General features: G+C 37.8%; 1 protein-coding gene and 1 long non-coding RNA gene across 2 annotated transcripts; both read left to right on the forward strand.

The window, feature by feature from the left end:
• Positions 1-9,172: 9,172 nt before the first annotated feature.
• On the forward strand, positions 9,173-10,870 carry LOC131325254 (uncharacterized). Its single transcript, XR_009199621.1, has 2 exons — positions 9,173-9,833; positions 10,603-10,870. It is a non-coding gene; the product is annotated as an uncharacterized LOC131325254 (long non-coding RNA).
• Positions 10,871-14,722: 3,852 nt separating this feature from the next.
• LOC131325255 (probable transcription factor At3g04930) lies at positions 14,723-16,522 on the forward strand. The gene has a single exon (XM_058357408.1). It carries the CDS (start codon positions 15,032-15,034, stop codon positions 16,271-16,273), a length of 1,242 nt encoding a protein of 413 aa, XP_058213391.1. The 5' UTR covers positions 14,723-15,031; the 3' UTR covers positions 16,274-16,522.
• Positions 16,523-18,633: the final 2,111 nt, after the last annotated feature.

The raw sequence follows: 18,633 nt of genomic DNA on the forward strand, positions 1-18,633 counted from the left end.
GGAAACGAAAAAGATGGTCCTTTGATCTCTAAATTGCTCTGAATATTCTGGGTATCTCCAAACACTACCTTGTAAGTTTCTAAAAATGCAAGAAGAGTAAGGGGGCGTTTCAAGTAGGGTTCTTTTTTTAAAAGTTTTTTTTCTTTAATTTTTAAATTTAAATATAATGAAAATGAAAAATAATTTTTTGATTTTTTTTGCACCGTATAAAAGATCTCAATAAAATTTATCAAACAAGATCTATATTGGTAGAAAAATTATTTGCGTAAACACATGATTTTTAGGCTTGAAATTACCTTTTTTTTCTAAAGCCTTCTTTTTTTTTAGTTGGAACACCACCTAATATTCTAGCGATGATCATGCATTCTTGTGATGATATTTGCTAGTCATGGGATCTCGTGATGGAATATAAGTTTGAGACTTTGTATTTTGTGTTCTTATTATATAAAGAAAGAGGGGTACTTTTTATAGTTTTTCTTTGGAAATTGATTTTGATACTCCAGTTTTAGGCCACTGACACTCCATTATGTGTGTTAATCATGTGAGAGAAAAAACTAAGGGCTCGTTTGGATGAGGTCTTGAGAAGGAGTATTGGGTTATCCCTCTTATAATACTGTGGGGCTCTCCTTAATCCATGGTTTGAGAACCAAAAACACATGGGTCTTCCTTTTACCCCCACTTCTATAATACCCCCAATACCCCCTGAGGGGGGATAATTTTATCATAGGGCTTGATGTGTTATTAGTTAATACCCCAGAAATGATACCCTATCTTCCTCTATTTCAATTACAAAATAACTTTATTTCCTCATTTTAACTCTCATTCAAACCAAGTACTATTTTGGGAAAAAAATCGAAATGGTCATTATAGTTTAGTGTTTGTGTCAACTTGGTCTCTGCAGTTTGAATTGGCTCGATTTACACTCTGTAGTTTCCATTTTGTTTCAACTTTGTTCAATTACTAACTGCCGTTAGACTCTGTTAACCTTAGACACGAATGGGCCCCTTTTCTAAGGTTAAAACCGTAATCTGTCATTCTCCTCTTACCATAATATACATTTGAACCAAAATACAGAACCTCATTGTTCCATTCTCCATTTTTTCACAGCTCTCATTCTCCATTTGTCGCGCCCGGGATTTTACCTTCGACCGAAACGTGTCTTGTTTGCCTTCGGGGGGAAGGAGTGAAAGGGATTAGGGCCTGAATAAGTAATCTGATTCCTATGGATTGCGACATGGTTCTTGAAAAGAAATGAAACATGAGGAGTTTTGTGTTCTATAAAAGGGGTTCGGATATTTTTGAAAAATGTTTGAATTTTAGAAAATGAAGTGGGTTTTATTTTAAAAAGAGACCGAACTTTCATCAAGCAACCCACATATCTCAGGGTAAAGAAGAATCAGGTCCGGCCATAGTTTGGCCACAAAAGGGGTTTAGAAAAAAACTTCTCCACCGGGTATAGAGTTTAGGTGTGCCTAGTCACCTCTTGAATATCGGAAGAATAATTCAAGTATTTTAGAAAAAAGAACACGGGCTAGAGAACCCGATTTTTAGAAAAAAGGTGACTCTGTTTTGCTTATAGGAAAAGGCTTTTAGGTTTGCAAGGTTAAAGAAGAAATGGTTTGGTAATTCACTAAAAAAGAGACCCATTTGTGTTTAGGGTTAACAGAGGTTAACGGCAGTTAGTAATTAGACCAAGTTGGAACAAAATGGAAACTACAAAGTGTAAATCGAGCCAATTCAAACTGCAGGGACCAAGTTGACGCATATACTAAACTACAGGGACCATTTCGGTTTTTTTCCCTACTATTTTATCCCCTCATTTTTAATACCTCAACCAAACCAACTACTATTTAATTCATCATCCATAAATATCACATCAATGTGGGTCATCATTTATTAACCAATACCTCATACTATTTTATCCCCCTTCATAAATAATACCTCTAATTCTGATATCACATCCAAACGAGCCCTAAAAATATAGTGTCATTGGCTAAAAGTAAAATATGAAAATCACCTTTTTTTTCTTTTCATATTGTGACTGTTTTTTGATTTTTTTTTTTTTTGGGTAAAGTTAAACCTGTCTAGTAAAAGCCCCATCTTTAGGATTGGCCTAGAGTCTTGAAAATCTTGGACCCGGGCCCGGGTGATGCGGGAGTGCTATGTTTAGAACTTAGAGAAAAGAAGGAAGAAGAAATCAAAAAATCAAAAAAAAAAAACAAAAAATCTTTTATTGTTCATTTAATGGTGAAAGAGGAAAGCAAATAACATAGAAAACCATTCGACACAATACACTTTTCTTTCCTTCTCCTTTTATCCCTACAAACAAAACAAAGTGCCTTTTTAATTCACTTTCATTTATTTGCATATATTTTCATATTTTCTAATGTACCGCTTTTCATATGGGAAGCCGTTAATGCCACGACTCATATTCTTAGAGCCACGACAAATAATCTGAAATGGCATATTTGCCCTTTGGAGGATTCGTGTCATGTGGGGACCATATGTTTTTCACTTGTTCCCTTGGCCGGCTCTGGGCTAAGGCCCAAGAGGCGTGGGCCTTAAGCCCCCAAAAATGTCCAAAAAATAGGGCCCCTATTTAGAGTGTGTTCCAATTTACCTTTTTAAAAAATAAGTCTTTATTTATAATTTTTAAGCTTAAAAATAATAGGCTTACTGAAATAAAAAAAATATGCAATATGGATTTTGTTTAGATGATGAGATCTATCAAATCCTGAAAAAAAAATATAAATTATTTTCGTAAGCCCCTTATTTTTTAAGTACTTATTTGAGAAAGTAGAACATGGCCTTATTTTTAGTATCTATAGGGCCCATTTTTAAACCCAAGAATACATTTTACACTTAAGGCTCAATGGCCCAATAAAAATAGAACAAGGAACAGAGGAAAAAACAAAACAAAACAAAACAAAAAAAAAAAAAAACAAGAAGGAGGAATAAAAGGTCACGGGATTGCTGCATATCGCTAGGGCCCTTCAAGGTTAAAGTTGATCAAGTCTTATCTTCGCTCAACTATGTCACAAGAAATGTTAAATGGATTGACCATTCTATCTATCGAGAATGAAATGGCGGAGGAGATTGATTGTGAGGGCATAATTAGTACTTTTGATGTTAAAACCGTAAGAAGAATGGTGTTTAAGTAAAGATAATGATGCTTTTGAAATATTGTGGCATATTTTTGTGGGGTTTTCCGCGTTGAATACATGTATGAGGTTCTAAAAAGTAAGTTTATTTATCGACTTTTTATTTAATTTTCATTTGTAATTATTAAGGGCCTCACTTTCGAAAATGTCTTAGGCTTCCAAAATCTCAAAGCCGGCCCTGAGTTCTTCCTCACACAAAATTCAAGTTTTACACAGAGCTTGCCAAGTTGTTTGGGATAAATTTAGAGAGGGCGAGAGAAGTTGGATTGATGGGTCTAATGAATGAGAGAGATGGGTACAGATTTAAAAATAAATTGCAGATAAGAGGAATTCTGTTTTAGAATTTTAGCTTGTCGCCATTGATAGAGTGGTAAAGCTCAAGTGCTTTTATGAATTTTGAAATTATTTGATTCCATCTTCCCATGGGGAATAGATCTTACATAATGGATGTGTATGTGAGGATTTGGGAATGTTGTAAGGCACCCTCGCTCTACAGCATGTACTGCGGTCGATTTGGTCGTCCACTGTTTAGATTAAAACGGAGCCAACTATTGCTTAGCCTTCAAACCTCGCCTTCAAATAAGGTTGAGAAAAACCCCAAGTGTAGAGCTAGATCGTCGGTAGTATAATAAACCGGTAAGACCGGGATCGTACCACATGGAATTCGAATATAACTTAATCGGATTGTAGGTTTTATATGGTGGATTGTGGCATTTAAGACGGCCAACTTGGTTTTGCTTTTAACAGTGGAAAGGCTAAAACAACAAATTAGATAAGAGATTAATAAACTAAAAGAGGCAAGTCTAGGGATCGTCTAGCCCTTGACTTAAGCCGTTACCGGTTCTCGATTATAACTCAGGCGAGAGTCATGACCGCGTGCTCAAGCCCGGAGAATTTAGCTTTAATGACTTCGTTTAACGAAAGATGTGATTAAACGGAAACGAACCAACTTGTTTTTAATATTTGTCGAACACATAGGAGGCCACGAGCCCTCGGTAAGCTTTTTGCCAAGACCGCTTGGCTAAACATCTTACCAAGGAGTTAACACCCCTTGTTTAGACCAAATATGCAAGTTAAGCTCTATTCCGAAAATTATGATTTTAAGCTCGAGAACTTGAGAACCAAGTAACCACCTAAGTACTCGGGAAAGATTACCACTACAAGAAATTACACCATTCCCAACTAAAATTTTCGACTAAAATATATTTAGTCGGCATATGTAAAACCATTCCCGACTAAAACAATAATAGTCGGCAAAATTTAAAACTATCACCGACTAAGTATTATTTTGTCGCAAAAAACTATTTTTACCGACCAAAATTAATTTTAGTCGTTAAAAATAAGGTGCCAAGCGAGAAATTATACACAGGATGGTGGGATTTTTATGGCCGACTAACATTTAGTCGGTAATGGTTAGATTGTTGCCGACTAAACATAAATTTAGTAGGCGAATATCAATTTTTTCCTGTTTAAAAACTTAATAAATGAAATTACATTTACCGACTAAATTATTTAGTCGGGAATATTAATTTTTTCGGACTAAAAATATATTTGGTCGGCGAATATTAATATTTTTCTTTTTGAAAACTTAATAAATGAAATTAAATAACCGACTAAATTAATTAGTCGGGAATATTAATTTTTACCGACTAAAAATATATTTGGTCAGCGAATATTAATATTTTCCTGTTTGAAAACTTAATAAATGAAATTACATTTTCCGACTAAATAATTTAGTCGGGAATATTAATGTTTGCCAACTAAAAATACATTTGGTTGGTAAATATTCTTTTTTTCCCAATTTAAAAAACAATAAATGAAATATATTTACCGAATAACAATTTTTCCCCCTTTAATAAAATTTCAAGAAAGGGAATATTTGTTCCGTGTACATTGATCATGACGCAACCTAATGGATCGAAACCGTTCTTTTTCTTTTTCTTCTTAATCGTAAGATTATCGTAAAATTTTGGCTCGATCGGGTTAAAGAAACTCTGTAGAGACCCGTATTTTAGGCCTATATTTTTTTTTATATAATTGTATGGCTTGTCGAGATAAACGGTGTGGATATATGGAATGACATATTTGTAGAAGGATATAAAGGTAAATAGATGAGAGGTGCATGTGTGAGTGTGTGGTGTGAGGGCATGGGATTATTTCCCCCACCTCTATTATTCCCACGGAACATTTTCCCCTTCTCATTTTTCTCTCCGCTGTCTCTCTCTCTAATTCTCTCGTCTCTCTCCGGCCCTCATCTCTCTCTCCCGACCTCTCCACCAAAGCCCACCAAATTGGTGCAAAACCCATACAAACCCACCTCCATTTTGACTTCTATACGCGACTCCAATCTTGAATCTCGTGGGTCTTGCTCGGAAGAGGAGTATTCAATTTATTTCGAAGTTTGGAGAGCTAGGGCTTGCTTAGCTTGCGTGGGTTTCGCTTCTCGACTTGAGGTAGGGAATTCTACCTCTCTTTATATGTTTTATGAGTGATTTGGTGCATGAATCGTGCTTGTAATGTCGTGTTTAAGTTTGGATTGAAAATTCGTAGTTGCTGTCAGAATTGTCTGTTTTTCCTGGATTCCTACCGGTAGGCCCGTCCTTTCTACCGGAAGAACATTGTTACTTTACCTGAAAATCGACTCCCTACCGGTAGGAACTTTTCACCTACCGATAGAACGTTTGAGAAATTTCGTCAACCAGCTCAAACGTATAGCAGCAGCTCAAAAGCTGCTCAACGTACCTAACTTCTACCGGACTTGCTCGCCTACCGGTAGGTTGCGTTTGAGAAATTTCGTCAACCAGCTCAAACGTATAGCAGCAGCTCAAAAGCTGCTCAATGTACCTAACTTCTATTGGTAGGACTTGCTCGCCTACCGGTAGGTTGCGTTTCTATTTTCAAGTTCTACCGGTAGGACTTGCTCGCCTCTCGGTCCGATAGGTTGCGTTTCTATTTTCAAGTTCTACCGGTAGGACTTGCTCGCTTACCGGTAGGTTGCGTTTCTATTTTCAAGTAGGACTTGCTCGCCTACCGGTAGGTTGCGTTTCTATTTTCAAGTTCTACCGGTAGAACTTGCTCGCCTATCGGTCCGGTAGGTTGCGTTTCTATTTTTAAGTTCTACCGGCAGGACTTGCTCGCTTACCGGTAGGTTGCGTTTCTATTTTCAAGTTCTATCGGTAGGACTTGCTTGGCTACCGGTTGGAAATCAGGAGTTTCAGCTGCTTCTTTGAGCTGCTGCAGTATCTTTCAGCTGCTGCAGTATCTTTCAGCTGCTTCCATATATCTTTCAACTCGCATGTCGAAGCTTTTCATTGACTCTAATGGGTTTGTTTACGCATCCTTCCAAGTACTTTGGTGAGTATTACTCGTTTCTCACTTAGAGTGGCATTCAATGGACTAGAGTGAACATGTCTAGGGATTCGACGAGTAGTAGTGCAATCCGTTCTCTCTCTCGACTCGTAAAATTCTTAGATTCTTTTAGTACATGCTTTTACGGACTTCGAGTATAGAAACTAGATAATCGGGCATCGTAGAGTCTAGTTGTGGGTTAATATGTGGCTTGTGAAGGTACGGAAAATGTACTTAGAGGTACGGTGAGGACGTGTGGGATTGTGGTATGCTTAAAGGAAAAGGCGTGTATTAATTAAATAGTCAGAGTCTTGATATGGATGACAGTTAGGAGCGGTTTGAGATGTAATCAACGTGGTGGATTGGTAGATTGTTTAGAATGCTTGAAGTGAAAATCGATGTGAGAAAGAATTGTTTGAGATGATAAAATAACTTGTGTCCTCACGACTCGTCAAGTCTTTTAATCCTTTTGACACTCTCTCTATGAGGTTCAAGTGTAGAAGCTAATGGACAAAGTATGGTAGGATTATACGTACGGGTTTGATATGTTATGTCAGATGCGAATGGGTAAACTAGTGAAGAGGCATGCACATGTACATTTGTGGAGTCACGTAATGATTAATTAAAATTCAGTGGTATAACCGTCAAAGGAATGATGAAATTGATTATGAAATGATGTCGATTGTGAAAAGTGTGAAAGGTGACCCAAGTGGTCGTTGTTAAGGGAAAAGACTCGGGGTGACCCTACGCTCGAGGGAACTAGACCCGAGGTGACCCAACTGATTCATATTATTAGAGGAAAAGACTCGGGGTGACCCTGCGCTCGAGGGAACTAGACCCGAGGTGACCCCAACCGATAATTATTATTAAGGGAAAACACTCGGGGTGACCCTATGCTCGAGGTAACTAGACCCGAGGTGACCCTAGTGATTATTGATGGGAAATACGGGATTAAAGGAAAAGAAAGGTTTTGCAATAAAGGGATTTAATGAAGGTCAATGTGGACACGAGAAAAGATTGTACTACCGTACGAAGAATGATAAGATGTTTTGAATTGATGATAGACAAATGTGGAATGACGTGAGTTTAATAATATAACTAGTTAAAGAAGTAAATGGTTAGTGACCTTTATGTGAAGTCTAGGACCCTTCGACTATAATTTGCAGCTTGTTGGTAGTCACTTGTACTATAGGCGTATCTGTCCATACTCATTCATTTTCGGTGTATGATTCATTCAAACTACATATAGCTTGAGCTTAGAATTTTCTACTGGGCTAGTGTAGCTCAACCAAATCTTTCTTTTCAGGTTCTGATGCCGGGCAATAGATTGCATGCATTGTGTGCTTGACAGTAAAAGACTTTTGGGAAGCTGACATCACTGGTTATTTCGTCATCTTTGTGAAGATCTCAATTCATTAAAGATGGTTTTGTAAATAATTACTATTGAATTTTCTTTTGACTAAAGTTGTAATTATCAAAACTTAAGGACTTGTTTGTAAATTAAGCAGGTGGGAAACTCCTTTGGGTAACGTACATGATACGCGAGGTTTCTCTTTTATTGAAATGTATTACTTAATTATGTTGAAAATCGAGGGCGTGACAAACTCTCTTATCGGCATGCAAATTCTAAAATAGAAAGAATTTTTCTTTTCGATCAAGTATCTACCCATATGCAGTTAACTTCATTCTTGGTACGAATGATCAAATTCATATTACGTCAAAGATAGATGATTTCGATTACCATAAAAAACCTCAATTGGTGCTCAATTGGTTCAGTATAACACTTAAATGTCTCAAAATGCATTAAATGTCTTTCAATCATGTGGTTGCCGATATTGAATGATCTCCAATTTAGGCGACAATACTATAATTGATAAGACGTGAAATTCTAACGATTCAGATCGAAGATTATAAAAATAACTCGACAATTACTTTTACATTATATACTTTTCATCTACTTAGTAGTCAACTAAGTCTTATGTTGTACTTGTTATTACAATAGCCATACGATCACGAGACAATCTTGACGATCGAGACCGTTGATTTTGTTTCACTTGTTGAATTATTCATCCTCGTAAATTTGCGGCTCGATCAGGTTTTAAAAACCCCTTTATCAAGACATGAACTCATTAGAAAAATAGTATTTTTCATTCGATCAATTGTCTAGTGAAAAGCAATCAACTATAATATTGGTAAGAATGATCATAACCATAATGCAAAGTTTAATGTACAAACCCAAATGAAATTAAGTAGTAGCAACTAACAAATAAGTTGAATAAGACAATAAGTAGAAATAAACGAGATCGGAGATCCCTAATGCCAAGTTAAAAGTTCATCTCCTTTCTTTAACTCTTCTCCTCCATACCCTTCCAAAACTTGATCTACATTAGTTTAATACTATACATTTAAGGCCTCCAAAGACGTCGATGATGCCGCCAAGGCCCGCCAAGGCGGCCGCCAAACACCGCCAAACCTCCTTGGGTGCAAAATCGCCGAGACTGCCATGGCCGCCAAGGCCGCCTAGGCGACCGCCAAGACCGCCAAACACCGCCAAACCTCCCTGGGCGCCAAATCAAACGCCAAGGGGTATTGGCGTGGCGACAGGGTACCTCCAAGCGCCTAAGCGGCCTCGGCGGCCGCCATTTAGAACAGAGGTTGTATCTTTACTGTTTGAGATTCTCTATTATATGTTTGTAGGACAAAATTAGAGTCATTGAAAATAAAGATGAGTACACTGAGAATATAGTTTAAAGATACCGAATAACCTCTTTATTATCAATTTATCATTAACTTTAGTTGCAAACATGTCTAGTCGGGCAACCTCTTTATTATGCAAATGACATTCCCTTATGTTTTTTTGACGTGTTGAACATGATTTCGGGGTTAGTTTGAACTGATTTAGGAGCAGGAATTTGGTTTTAAATTCCAGAAATATGAACTTTGTTGCTGGAAAATGAATTTTGAGTTGCTGAAATTGTGATTAGGTGCTGGAAATGTAGTTTTAAGATTAAAAAAACCCAGTGTAAGTGCTCGAATTAGGTGCTAAGAGCTGGTATGTGCTGAGATTGAGATACATATATTAAAATTACATTCTTGAATGCAGAAACTAAGAGTGTAAGTGCATAAATTGAAGTTGTTAGGACTTCCAAAAACAACGTGACAAGGAGCAAAGACAACGGGAAGAGCAGCAAAGGCAAAGAGATGAGGAGCTAAGGCTAAGAGATGAGCAAAGGCAACGTGAATTTGATGAACTCAAAGCCATGATGATGAGGCAAATGCATGGACGAGACAATGTGTGATCGAGGTGATGGTGGAAAATATTCGGTACGTAATTTCCTCTTTGCTATGAATTAATGGGTTGCTGTCATCTTCCTTCCTCTGAAGTGAAAAGAAAACGATGTTGAAATAACTGTTTTTTGTGCCGAGATAGGAAATTAAGTATTGAAGTTTACTTGTTTAAAACTGGAATTATGTATTTTTTTTCCTTCTACAATTGAATGATGAGCTGCTCAAGTTATAATCATAGGCTGAACTGATTGTATCAAAGCTGGAATCTTGTTTTTAGTTCTAGAATCGGATGATGAGCTGCTCAAGTTATAATCATAGGTTGACAGAGAATTTTTTGGTTTACTTTTTCAGTATGTTACTAGTGTGATAAGATGCCCCGTTGATGCCTTAGGCGTTTGAGTTTTGAGTGTCCATGTGTTCAATTAGGAAAAAGTTTTTAGAAATCCCACACAGAAAATTCATACTGAGTGGTTATAGTTTTTAGGTTTTGTGGTATCGAAGACGTGGTGTGTGAATATGTTTTACTACCAAACAAGTGTAGGATTATGTTGTTTATGTGGAAGCCCAAGTAGTTTAATGGTGGTACTAATTAAAAGGCATTGATAGAGAGTGATATCCGAAATCTATACTCATACTCTAGATGCTTAGATTTGCTTCAATGGCTCTCTTCATTCTTATACCCATACACGAGAAATGTTGTTGTATGTGCATGTATCAATATCATGGTGTTAGGTTTCTTTTTTTCCCTTGATGTAAGTTTGTATCAATATCATGGGTCTTATTATTGTGTTTTATTCTTTCACAGATATTGGAGTATCTGGCATCTTGTCAAGGACTATATATGAAGTTGGATTTTTGTCGTGGATTCTACTGTAATCTAATTTTCTCGTTGTTGAACTTTCCTATTATTTTGCACCCTAGGGCTTGGTTATAATATGTTTGATGCTACGTACACTTTTTGTGGTACAATTTTTTGTTATTTTGTACTCTGCGAATTCGGATACCGTTTGCTAAGTATTTGTTGAACACCCTTTATTTATAGAAGTTATGAATGAATTGTTCTTGAATTTCAATACTTGATTACAGTAGATTGGTGAATAAATGTTGCCCAATTTAATTTATTGTGAATTACCAAAAAAAAAAAATATAACCATATTTTAGAATTAGTTTTAAAATTTGTAATATTATATTTGCCGACTAAATGCTTAGTTGGTAAAAGATGCCAACTATTTAGTTGCTAATTTTTTTCACATTTCCCAACTAAATAATTAGTCGGTAATTTATCAAATATTTTGGTAATTTATCAATATTTCCCAACTAAATAATTAGTCGGTAATTTATAAAATATTTTCCGACTAAATAATTTGTCAGTAATTTATCAAATATTTCGGTAATTTGTCAAATATTCCCGACTAAATAATTAGTCGGTAATTTATCAAATATTTTCCGACTAAATTATTAGTCAGTAATTTATTAAATATTTGCCAACTAAATAATTTTGCCGACTAAATATTTTGTCGTCAATAATTAAAATTAGCCGACTAAATAATTAGTCGGGGAAAACCAACATATGCCGACTAAATTTCTTTTAGTCGGCGATTACCTTTGCCGACCGCAATTCCCCGACTAAATTGCCGACCAAATTTTTTAGTCGGAAAATCTAATTGCTGACTAAAATCCTACATTTTGCCAACTAAAGTGTTAATCAGAAATGGTGTAATTTCTTGTAGTGTACCCCGAGACTTGGCCTATCGACTACTCACACATAGCTAAAACATAAAAGAAAGCATAAAAACGAGACATGATTTTTAACCGATAAAAACGAAAACAAACTTGATATTATAAAGGATCCAAGTCCTACGAACAACTTTAATTAACGAGAAATTAACAAACGAGAACAAACTTACTTGAGTTCTATGGAAATTACTCTTGAAAAGCTTAAAAGAACATTAATGGAGGAAAAACTAAAGATAATTAATGAGCTAGCCATAAAAGAGAGAGTTGAAGCCCCTATTTATACACAATGGATTTCTCTCTCATCAAATATCTAAGAAACATACTATTAAAGGCAAGTATTCCATAAATGGAAAGTCCATAAAGAAACAAAATATCTGGCCGAGAGCTCCCCGCATCGATACAGATTATGCAAAGTATCGATACCACATCGCTAAGCTGAGAAGACCAATTTCCCCGTAACGCGCCCGTATCGATACGGTTTATGGCCGTATCGATACGGAACTCTTTGCCTGCCCAATTAACCAACGCGTATCGATACGACCCTTAATCCATATCGATACGCAGAGCTTATCTTCAGAAAAGGAAAGCTAGCCTCCAGAACTTGACACCCGACGACCATTGGCTTGCCCGACGCTTCTCGTCTTCGTTCTTTGGTCACTTTGGCACAAGAACGCCGCCGGGCGATGATACTTGAACTAACTTGAGGGTTGGCTTTGCAATCAAAATACGCCTTTTAAGGGCGTTTTGCCTGAAACACTTAACAAACTACCTTACGAGCAATATTGAATAAAAACGACAAATAATAACTAAAAACACTTTTAACTAACGGACTTAAGCACTACGATCAAGCAATCTTAGGTGCTTATCAACTATCGCCAAAATAGACAATAAGATCAACCACTCTACACGCTGTAGGGTAGGGGTGCCCTATAGCATCCCCAGGTCCATGCATGTCAACTAAAGAGGAACCAATTGCAGACGGAGGGGGATGGTTTAGTGAGAGGGTTTTGGGAGAAACATTTGAAGAGGAAGAATAACTGAGCGTTTCAAAGGTGCAAATATGCCATTTTAGATTATTTGTCATGGCTCCAACATTACAATAAAAATAAGAATCCTATCTTATTCTTTCATCCAACTGTGTGAAATATTAAGTTGTTTGGATACCAGTAAGAGGCAAAATAATATTTCTTTTGAAACTAGGGGCGGCCCATGCCGCACCCACTTTCCATCTAGACCTGTCAATAGACCGGATCTGATCCGAATCCAATAACGTTGATCTGATAATCCGAATTCGGTAATCCAAATACGGATCGGATCGGATTAAATCCGTTATTGATCCGAATCCGAACTTTATTTTTAAAATTTTTTAAAATTTAAAAAAAAAAGTAATTTTTATTTTGAAAAAAAAATGTTTAAGAAGTTGTATTTTTATTTTTTACTTTTTTTTAATTTTTTAAAAAATTTTTTTTTTGGAAAATTTTTTTTGAATAAAAAAATTGTATATTTTTTGGAAAAAATAATTTTTTTTTTTTTGCTAAAATTTTTGAAGTAAAAAAGTTTTCGGATCGGATCCGGATTATCATTATCGGATTCGAGTCTGATCGGATCCGGATCTGTCGAATCCGGATCGAATCTGGCCCATTGACAGGCCTACTCCCATCTAGCTCCACCCTTGGTTTTACTTAAACTGTTACTCAAATCAAGGAAAACTCATTCTAATTTTGCCAGGATATTTTTTTCTCATATTTACTACCATGCCAGTAATAAATTTTTTAGTTTAATATGTGCTTAAATTTTAGTTTGCCCATTAGTGTACTTCATACTATAGGAAGCTTTAACGTAAATTTGAATAAAAATATAAGTAAGGGTTGGAGATGCTCTTATTGACTCTAACCTACATCACATTTAATTGTACTCAAGTCCATAAAGACTCAAATTTTACTTGAATATTTGAAACTCATTTCCTCTATGAAATTTACAAATTTCCAAACTAAAGATTTTGCTTAAATTCATATTCCCTCCGTCCTCATTTAACGATTCCTTGTTCTATTCAAACCGGATATAAAATGAGTTATATTTTTAAATCCATAATATTAAATTTTATATGCAATCTAAATCTTGTTTGATAGAGTTCAATTAGTTCTATTAGACAATATATATTTTCAAAATCACATAAAACATTATATATTACGAGATATATAAGCAATTGAAAAATGACACGAACTCTCAAAAAACCCATTAAATGGGGACGAAGGGAGTACTTAATTAGATTTGAGTATAGGCTGTATAGTCATCGGAATACTTCATAAGAAATAAACTTCTTACTCCAAAATTTACTCTCTATTTTAACAAAGGGAAAAGTTTGGAAATAGTCCATCTAGGTTGCAATTGAAAAAAAACTACTATACTAAGACAATTAATAAATGGGTTGCTTTTCGAATTTCATAATATATTTGTTATACGGAACATAATAAAAAGTTTTAATTTTTTCAAAATATAGTTTGATTATTCACTAAAAATAAATGAAGGGAGAAATATATTATCTATGGTTTTATTTATTTTTATTTGCAGAAATAAAAGTAAAAAGTAAAAAGTAAAACTGTAGAAAATAGTCTCTCTAGTTCATATGTAAATTCAGTATAGTTCCTCTATGAGGAGAAATGATAATTTTACCCTTTAATTTCGTTTGTTTTATTGACGCCGTCAGCTAGAGGGACGAAATCGAGACAGAATGTAAACTATAGGGTTAAGATTGACACAATTAGGGGGGGCATTTTCAATAAGCTAGAAATTGTGGATAACTTCTAGTAGCTAATTATAGGCAACTTCTGGTAGCTTTTTATAGTCAAGTTGTTTCCACTAAACTAAAAGTTGTAAAAAATGCATGGGATTAGTAAAAGAAAATGTGTTTGATATTTTAGTGTAGTGTATAACTTTTGACAAAGCGTGTTAGTTTAGTATGAACTTACTTCACTAAAGCCAAAAAGTTGTAGATGAAAAAATTTAGTAGAAACGTGACCTTATTACTAACGAGATGTAAATGAGAATTCATGCAAGTTTGAGGGATTATTTCTAAAATTTTACCCTTTAAAAAACTCTATATTTTACTCGAAAAAAGTATTAAGGCCGGAGATGCGACTTTTTATTTTATTTTTTCCCCTTAGAAATTTAAGGCTTTGTTTTTGTTTTTGTTTTTTTTTTGATCGTGAGAATTAAGGCTGGAGATGCTTAGATCACGTGAACAGTCACCTGACTGATGTGGTGGTGGCGGTGGCGCGATCTGATTCGGCGACGGTGGGGACCCGATTCACCCAGTCACACAATCGGACCAAAAAAAAAACTCGTGAACCCTTTTGACTCACCCTCCCTGGCTTAACCACCCCGAGCCCTGTCGCCCCTAACCACGAACCACCCAACCAAACCAAACCAAACCAAACCCCCCCACCTCTCTCTCTCCTCCCCACCTCTCTCTCTCTCTCTCTCCCCTCCCCCGCCCGATGGCTTCCGAAGAAGACCACACCGTCTACCCCGAAGACGACGACGTCCTGGACGACGACGACGATGACGAGAGCGAAGACGACGACGTTCTGGACGACGACGAAGACGATGACGACGACGACACCTCCTCCTCCAACCTCGCCGCCTCCCAGGTCACCATCGCCGTCCCGGGCCTCCCCAAACCTGATCCCTCCACCCCCACCGCGCCGCACGGATCCGCCGGGTTCCTCCCCCCCGACCCCACGCGCCCGCGCGTGGACGATGTCGCCATCTTTACAACCCCCGCCGCCGTCGCCGCGGAGGAGAAGAAGCCGATCGCCGCGCTGGACGACTCGCGCAAGCTGTTCCAGCGCCTCTGGACCGACGAGGACGAGATCGAGCTCTTGCAAGGGTTCTTGGATTACTCCACCCAGCGCGGGATCGGAGGGGCGAATTCGTCGCACCATCACCACGACACGGCGGCGTTCTACGACCAGATCAAGAGCAAACTCCAGCTCGAGTTTAATAAGAACCAGTTGGTCGAGAAGCTGAGGCGGCTCAAGAAGAAGTACCGCAACGCGCTGAGCAAGATGGAATCGGGCAAAGAGTTTGTTTTTAAAAGCCCTCACGATCAGGCCGCGTTCGACATCTCTAAGAAGATCTGGAGCAACGACGCCGTTCGCGGCGGCGGTGGATTTGACGTGGATGATTCGAACCCTAACCCTAGCCCGATAAGCGTTAACCTAATTTCCTTTGCGAATCAGAGCAACAACAACAACAACGGCGTTAATAATACCGGTGGATTGGAGAAGAAGGTGGCGAGGCCGAGGAAGCGAGCGAGAGGAGGAGGGGTGAAAATTGAGGAGAACAGGCTGGAGTTTAACACGCAGCCTGTTCGACTGGCGGCGCCGCCTGTCGCGGCGGCAGCTACATCGATTCCGAATTTGATAGAGGAGACGGTGAGGAGCTGTTTGTCCCCGTTGTTCAAGGAGTTGCTTCAGAGCGCGACGAATGGGGCAGCGTGTGGTGGTGGTGGTTTGAGGGGGTTTGGAGGGGTTGCAATGGCGGCGATGAGTCCGGTGCCATTGAGTTTCGGGGGATTGAATTTGAGTGGTATTGGTGGCGGTGGTAGTGATATTGCAACGGATGAGAGATGGAGGAAGCAACAGATATTGGAGTTGGAGGTGTATTCAAAGCGGTTGGAGTTGGTGCAGGATCAGATTAAGTCGGCTTTGGCGGAGCTGAGGTCGACAGGGAGTTGAAAAAGGAGTTTGGCTAGCTGGGTGATCGATGGATGGTATTGTAAGTGGTTTGAGGTTTTTCTATTTTTAGTTCATAAATTTACTGGGCATTTGATCAAATGCTTAAAACTATAGTGGTAATTGCAGTCTGTTCAGATTTTATCTTCTTTTTTGGTTTTTGTTTGGTTAACTTAAGGGTTATTGGAATAATGATTCTATTTTCTCTGTCTTGGACTAGTATTGGGGGAATGAAATGATCTTTAGAAGGCATGAAGTTTGTGTGATCTGATAGATAAAACACATTTTCTAACGTCTGCTACCATTGATATTGAAGGATTTGTACATTTATTCCTCGTATTTGTAGCTGTTGTTTGATTCGACAAACAAGTATTTGGGGTTTCTAATGATGGGTGGCAGAATTTGGGGGACTTTTTAGTTAAGCTTGTGGTACTTGTGTGGTCCTAGCCTTTTCGGCGGCATGCTTATAGTTTGTGGTCTGTGGTTTCTGTAATCGATGATGGTTGTCTTGGAGGTAGTTGCTCTGAATCGAGGCATTCATCTGTTTGCAACTGCCAAATTTGTTAAACGGATGGGGTGTATTTATTGCCTTTGATCCAGAGAATAGACTGCAATGAGTTCGATGCTTTCTAACTACAAATGTTTTCAGTTACCCTGTTGTTAGCTTACTTGGCTTTGTTTTTATGTTTGTGGTTGTCTGATTCTGGATTCTTGATGTGATTTAGATCCAGAAAGCATAGATTATCTATATGTAGTGATTGATTCGTGATACAAAAAGGAGTGTAGGGAAGAAGGGTACTTTTTCTTTGTATCGAAAGGGGGATGTTGTACTTTCTGGCCCTAATGATGTGTCAACTACTTTTGGGGTATTATGTAACCGTGAGCTGCTGTAGAAATGTGTAAGTGTGTGTACACGCACGCGCGCGTGTTGCCTGTTGACTTGAGAAATGCCCAAGCTGAGAGAATTTTGTTGTCTACCAGGTTCTTAGTTTCATCATCTTAGTTTTCAGACGCATCAAAGGCCTGTCCTTCTGCACCCCAATGTGCTCAAGATTTCGTTCTTTCTATTGCCATTCCCAGTTCTTTCATCGTGTATCTTTGATAGTTAGTCTTTTTTTATTTTTGGTGCTGTGCCCTTATTCTTCATCATTATGTTTTGTAAGTTGCATTAGTGTCCAACTTCCTTGTCTGTTTTAAGCATACTTACGTATTCAATGCCCCCCCGTAACGATGACTTCCTCTATGAGAGCTCAGCTCTGAGATCTCATGGAGCTTGCTTAACCGTTCCTTGTAAGTTGAGATTCGTGCAGGCACTGAATTACATTCGTTCTCTAGACTTGGCATGTAAGACTGCAGTTTGTGAACATAAAATCACCGCGAAATAAGTAATTCTTCTTTCATCACAGTGCGATACAATGAGATAAACTGAGTTTACATTCTATGCAGCTCTTCTGCAAACGGGTGATATGTAAACTTAGCGAACCTTGTATCACCACGAAATATTTAGACCCAGGTGATGATTTAAACCATGCTACAATCAGATAGGTAGTGTTAAAGTATAGTGTCCAGCAGCTTTTTTTTTTATCCTCTTCTTTTTGAAATCGAAAATTCAGATATTAGTAGGAGTATTTCATTGCATCGTACCATGGCTTCTCATTTCTGAATCGAGAGACATGGCTTTATCCAGCAATACCACGAACAACAGTGAAGGATTTTGGGCTCAAGACCTCAACTACTTAATGAGGGACCCGGGGATGCTGTCGAGCTGCTCCTTGCTAAGCGGGTGCAGAGCGACCGATCTGTCCGAGAGAGAGAGAGAGAGAGAGAGAGATGAGGTGCCTACATTGGACAACCGGACAGCTTTATGTTAGTATAATTTTTTACATGAAAAGACTAAACAGAAACAAACAAACAAATGTGTGCACGAGTCTTCGAATTTGTCAACTCTTCGATAGAGTATATTGGATTCTTTCAAATGGTAATTGCAGCACGTAAAATTTGGACTTTTCCCACTTAATCGTCCTTTCCTGCTGGCGAATCCTCCAACATCGAAGGAAATGGTCTTCTTTCATGTCACAAAAAAAGGGGAATTCGAGGTCGATTAGTGAGGAGGGATCCAAGGCTAGTTCATTTTTTCCTCGAGCCAAATCCTGATGAAGATTTTGAAAACGCGGAAATATTGTTGCGGAAGAGTATATCCTAGAGGCTTTGCTTTTGACTGAATGCAACTTGTATTCTGCTAGTATGTCTGTATTTTTCTGTGAGCAATGTATCCTGAGCAAAAAGGGTAGAAAGGGGCCGACTGGGAAATAGTATTCGGCTGGAAGTGCTCTTGCAAGGTTGCCATGCCATTATTCCTTTCT

This window comes from Rhododendron vialii, chromosome 5a, assembly GCF_030253575.1.
Source record: "Rhododendron vialii isolate Sample 1 chromosome 5a, ASM3025357v1".
Classification (NCBI taxonomy): Eukaryota; Viridiplantae; Streptophyta; class Magnoliopsida; order Ericales; family Ericaceae; genus Rhododendron; species Rhododendron vialii.